This window comes from Lottia gigantea (assembly GCF_000327385.1).
Source record: "Lottia gigantea unplaced genomic scaffold LOTGIsca_67, whole genome shotgun sequence".
Taxonomy (NCBI): domain Eukaryota; kingdom Metazoa; phylum Mollusca; class Gastropoda; family Lottiidae; genus Lottia; species Lottia gigantea.
The window spans coordinates 972399-978502 of NW_008710284.1; the positions used below are offsets into that span (position 1 = coordinate 972399).

Genomic DNA, 6104 nt, shown 5'->3' on the forward strand with positions numbered 1-6104 from the left:
GTTCAAACAAAACCATTAGTATAGATACCTTACGCTAGGATACCTTAATATCATGATCGATCCTCGCTAAGTAAGGTGGCCTCGAAGGCAAATTGATCTCCAAAGCTCTGATGATGTAGAAGCAATTCGTTATAACTTCAGATGTCTTTCGTCTGAAATGTCATTAATCCACAATAAGCGTCTGGATAAATCGCACCTCCAGGCTATTTGTGTCTCGGTTATACTGGTCTCATCAATAATAAATGTAGTTAAGGCCGAATGCTGGTAATTGGGAATAACGATCGTGTTTGTTTTTCTTCTATCCTTGATTAACTGATAAAACTCTCTGAAAGGTTATGATGCGGTAGTCTTCTGTTCCGTATCTGGCACAACCTGAGCTCTTTTTGGCTTTGGTGACTCATTTAGTGTTTTTTTATTGTTGCCCCTTTCTTGTTACCTTAAGAACGGTAACGTTACTCTACCATCATTGGAAACTCTTCGCAGAGTTTGGGCCCAGTCGTGTGGATTGACAGTGGGTGGTTCAGACGGTACAACCAGCAGTCCTACCAATCCTACCATTCGTCCACCAGCATCACGACTGTCTTGATAAGTGGGGGTACCTTTTCCTCCTCGGCTCATCTGACCAACGGATTGCCCTGACATTCTGTGCGTGCCCTGAATAGTAGGTACAGGTACTATTACTGGTCAGTAACGGGATGGTGGGTGTTTGGTGGGTAAAGAATGCATCCAAGTTATCTCGCTAGTAGCAATTGAGTGACAGTTGTAAGGGTAGGAACTGCCTATCATATGTACACGTTACACGAACCAGCCATAGAAAGTTATCCAATACAAGGAAATAAACGATGTAATTGTCGATTTATATTTAAATATGGCTGAAGGCAGCTTTTGCGTGTTCACGCTAAAGTCTCGAGAGATAGTCGTCAGACACGAGATAGACTCATTTCCATTCCGTTCTATATCCATATTTGACTTGATATTATTTGTAAATTAAGTAAAACGTTATTCATTTAGTTGTAAAATTGGTCTATCGTACCAACTTCTGGTTTTAGTAAGTGGTTTACGTGTATATGTTTGTCTCCGTTGCTGATGGTTTTGTCAAAACATGTTATGAGACACATAAACATTGTAAAATATTTCGTTTCGGTTTGGCTCAGAATTCGATAAACCATCTTTATGTGGATGAACCCATGGTATCCTATTATACACAGTGGAATGTATCAAAACATAAAACATGATTTTATTATCAGTGCTCTTCCCTTATCAGATCCAATTATTATACTTATACATATATAAACAACATGGCTGCCAGAAAAACAACATGGCTGCCAAATCAACAAAGATGGCCGCCAAATAAACAAATATGTATTAAGTAAATATGTTTTGTTTGTTTTTGTAATAAATGACGAGTGGACCTGGCCGTGAATTAAATCTAAATCAAATTGTTTAGCAAATATTATTTGGTTCAGCTTTCAATGCATAATTCTACTATTTAAAAAGTTGGCTTTGATAATGCAGAACGAGATAATAATTTGAACAAAGGATTATTTATCTGTTGCTATAGATCTTTATCAAGATATTTATCAAGCTCGGTGGTTTTTAAATGAAAATTAGTTATTGATACAAAAAATGAAGAGTTAAATCATATTTTGTAACTGCCTAGGAATTTCAATTACGGATACGTACAAATAACTAACTAAACACTCCTCGGCTCTCCCGATTAGTCGAGTTCCACACACCTTGTTCCCTGTCTTAAAATTTTAACAATGAGTTTTAACGATTCTGGAAACAATCTGCCACCAGAACGATTACATCACTCGTTTTGTAGTAGGATAAAAACATGTTTTGATAGCGTGCTAAATTTGTACGATTTGATTACTTTAGCAGGCTGCGTACACATAATTCGTCTTCTAATCAAGAGACGATACTATTGTTTTGTAATCTTTGGCAATCATTTTCGGAAATGTGGTCGGATTTGATATCTGTTGTTTTGTTAAATATGATTAGAGGATGATATTTGGAGGGCATATGGTAAATATTCTGTGATTAATAATAGCGAGGACAGATTGGATCGTTCAGTTGATCTACAGTGGTTGTTGAAAGAAACTTTAGTTGAATTGATTGACTAAATGAACTGTAACGTTAGATCATAGATATCATAGAATTGTTAGTGTCATTCGATTCTGATTTTAAGAGTAATTTCAAGAACTGACGTAGAGTTTTTGGATTTTCTCTAAGAAGTTGTAGTGATCGATTTAATTGTTAAAGCTGATGTATGAATTTGGGAACAAAATGTTTTAATTGAGAGACTTTCGTTTATTTTTCTGGTTGGATCATCTTTGGATTGCACTCTCTTGACTTCTTTTGGGTAAGTTAAAAATCATATTTTGCAAAAGGTTGCTAATACTTTAACTCATGCTCAAATTGGTCAACTTTTCCGTCCATATTCAGCACAGTAAATCCACTGAGACGATCTCATTCGGGTGGTCGACATATTGAAATAATTATAATCTGGTAATAATTTCCTACCTGATCTTCCTTACCGTGTTTTATGTTCTTAAGTTACAGCGTGAGAACATTGGCATCTAACACTTGACTTCTGGAACACATCCAGCATGACTATCTTTAACTAGTTAACAATTAATAGTGCTTGAGAACTGTAGAGTAAAACCCTTGGTTCATTAGCTCCGCAAAAAAACTTGCCATCACAGAGAAACAATGAGGTGCCTTACCGGGAAAAACCTAACAAAGGACTGGAATCATTTTGAGGTCCTGCAAGATCGACACAAAGAAACGCGATCCAGCCTTAGTTCTGTCTCAGCAAAAGCTTGTTTTAATTTAGAAGCTTCACAAGGTCACAACCAAAAGTCTTGTGGACTATCAGATCGGTTCATTATAACTTAAACAACAATGACCCTGAAAAATCTAAGTATAGAGCATACCCTGAGAACAAAAGTACCTCAGTGGTCTTTAAACGTCAAGTCCATGCTATCAGTGTTGATCGTGTAGCAGATATAACCTGGTATGTTTACAATCATTAATTCAGACAGACACTTGACTGTTGATACATAAGTCACATATTGTAGGCATTTGCGTCATTACATTGGCTCTTTACAAATTACAGACTGGCCATAGCTAACCAGAAAGCCAATAATTGTTGAAATCTCTGGCATGTTGGCTTTCATTATAAATAAACAGAAAAACGAAATATGAGCACATAAATTGTGGGTAGCCTCAACAGCTGTTGGCAAGTATTTGTATCTTCGAGTGTATTGTTTACCAGGCGATGTTAAGTGGGGTTCTCTGGTCCTGAATACAAACAATGAACTGATATCTCAGTCCTAGCCACTGATCTAAAACCAAAATCCAGAGCCACTGACAAAGTTAATAAAGTTGATAACAAGAACAGGAGTATATCACCGCGAAGGATCATTAAGATATACGTATATCACTTTACCACTATACCATTCATAGCTCTGTGGACTCTCTACGAGAGATGTGGAGTCTTCAAAACCATTCACAATGTTACATCATAAGCTCCGGATGTTTGTTAGAGCATGCTCTGTTTCGCTAGGATAGCACTTACTAGTAAAAGAAATCATCGAAGTGAAGGTACTATTACAAACTAATGATGATATCTACCAGTATATCTTAGCTTTAGTGCTCATAGTCTTCTGCCCTATTTTTTTTAAGTATGTTAGTTGTGTACTCCTGTCGATGCATGTTTTCATCGGAATTTTAGTTTTTGGGTTAATGGCAATTTATACTAAGACTACTTGAAACTGATGAGCTTTTAGACTGAAGTTAGATTGAAGTAAAAAAAAATGTAAAACTATGGTTTGAAAATCTCATTAAGAAGATCTCTATTTGAGATAAGTTGAATGCTACATGCGTTAAGCCATGAAGAAAGAACAATCACCTTATCTCCAGTCTTCATCAAACTCATTGGCTGATTTCTAAGATATTTTTATTGTGGCTTTTTTCAATTTCCAAAACGTGAACTGTAGATCAAACACCAACGAACGCAGGAAGAATTTGGCAAGATGCTGGAGGGCTCTTCTTCAATTGTAATGAAATTTGTTCGGCCCACAAACTCTTTTGGGCATCCTTACTTATATTATATGTTCGGCAAACAAGCCAACCGTTGGTCTAAAGAAATGACCTGCCTTATATCGCCATTGATCTCATTTAGTCATTCAAACTTGTTAAAGTTATAGTGCACTGACTGATTCCTAAAAGAAGATCTGGAAATGACTTTTACAAGACATTAACCTATTTGAAGGACAGATAAAAAACGTGAAGTGAAGCAAAAAAAATTCTTTACAACAAGTTTAATGTAAAATTCTTGTTCCCTGGTTTACAGTAATTATAAATCTGTATCATTTACAGACGTAATATGTTTACAAAAACTTGTTCCAAAAACAAATAGCTCTCAACGTAATGATATACAATATCGGGCCATTGTTAATTGGCAATTTTCTTAGATATACACTGGTGAAACTGATCGACATATACAATTTAGAAAAATATCATCGAGTTATTGCCAGAGTTATGAGGAAAATGAGAAATTACATTGTTTAATGTGCGTGGATTACATTGTCTGAATTTCTAAAGTAATGAAGTCGACACGGGGAGAGATGATATAAGATATAGCAAGGTGGTTGGTTGCTTTACTCGTTTGTTCACGATGTAGCTGATATGATAAGCTCTTACTGGCCTGTTCTTATCGACACCTGCGAAATCACTGACGCAGTAAGCTTTAAATGCGTTGTATCATTAACATATTCAAATCGTCACAAGCAAATACGTGGCCGACCCGACGCAGCAAAGATATGCGTTGCGTTACATATATTCTGATAAAGCATATGCAGCAAGGTGGTGGTTGGTTACGTTATTGACATGTTCATATGGACAACAGCGAAGAGTATCTGACTCAGTTAACTCGGTTCTGGACGACTCTGAAAGTAACTGATGGTTGCTTGTTAAAATTTAGGTTGTGCAGAAATAAAAAGTTCAATTGCAACAAATTGCTTATGATTTTAAAACTCTACGTAAGGTTCGGTTGTTTGATTATTGCTCTCTACTCGAGTTAATAATTCAATCAAGACCATGATTATTATAAGAATTATTTCGATGGGAAAATGACAGGTTATCGATAAAAATGCCAGAAAAAAAGCATGGTACGTGATGTTTTTATTAGCATTTCAGAATATATTCTCCATCCTCTGTCAGATATTCAGGTTGGCTGGTTTTTAATAAGCTAACAGGAAGAGGAAGAATTCCCGGCCATTGCTCCACGTTTTTGTATGAATATTATATCATGTGACGTTGTTTTTGTACCCAGAAAAGACTTGGTAGAACATTCCTATTATTGCTAAAAAGGATATGTCATTGGTTGTTGAAACGGCATTTATTACACAACTATTAGCAATGCATCTACAACTCGAAGCTAATGACTGTCAACTCAAACCTAGTGACTGTCAACTCGAAGCTAGTGACTGTCAACTCAAACCTAGTGACTGTCAACTCAAACCTAGTGACTGTCAACCCGAAGCTAGTGACTGTCAACTCAAACCTAGTGACTGTCAACTCGAAGCTAGTGACTGTCAACTCAAACCTAGTGACTGTCAACTCGAAGCTAGTGACTGTCAACTCAAAGCTAGTGACTATCAACTCGAAACTAGTGACTGTCAACTCAAAGCTAGTGACTGTCAACTGTAAGTTTATGACTGTCAACAGGAAGTTTGGTACCATCAACCGGAAGCTATTGACTGTAAACCGGAAATTTGGTACCATCAAACGGACGATTTGTAACTGTCAACCGGGAGTTTGGGACTGTTAACCGGAAGTTCTGTACTACAGCAAGAGAACTCTTCAACAAGAAGTCGTAAAACGCCATTTGGTCCGTTATTGCTACTGTTTTGAAATGTCATTTGAATAACTGTCTGGTGATGCCATAAAAACTTATTCTATTCATAGACTCTTTCAGATTAATGTGTGTTTTAATTTCCTAGCTCGGGGTTGTGGTGTTCTTTTCTATATTGGGCTTGGGCTTGAAAAGGATGTGTTCGCGCGTCTTATTCAGCAGGTCCTTCTTGTTGTATTTA

At 36.6% G+C, this 6104-nt stretch overlaps 1 protein-coding gene across 1 annotated transcript; it reads left to right on the plus strand.

Moving 5' to 3' along the window:
- Positions 1-5427: 5427 nt before the first annotated feature.
- LOTGIDRAFT_129947 (hypothetical protein) lies at positions 5428-5718 on the plus strand (the record flags this gene model as incomplete). The annotated part of the gene is made up of 1 exon (XM_009065040.1): positions 5428-5718. The coding sequence occupies one exon, from the start codon at positions 5428-5430 to the stop codon at positions 5716-5718; it is 291 nt and encodes a 96-aa protein (XP_009063288.1).
- Between the last annotated feature and the right edge of the window lie 386 nt (positions 5719-6104).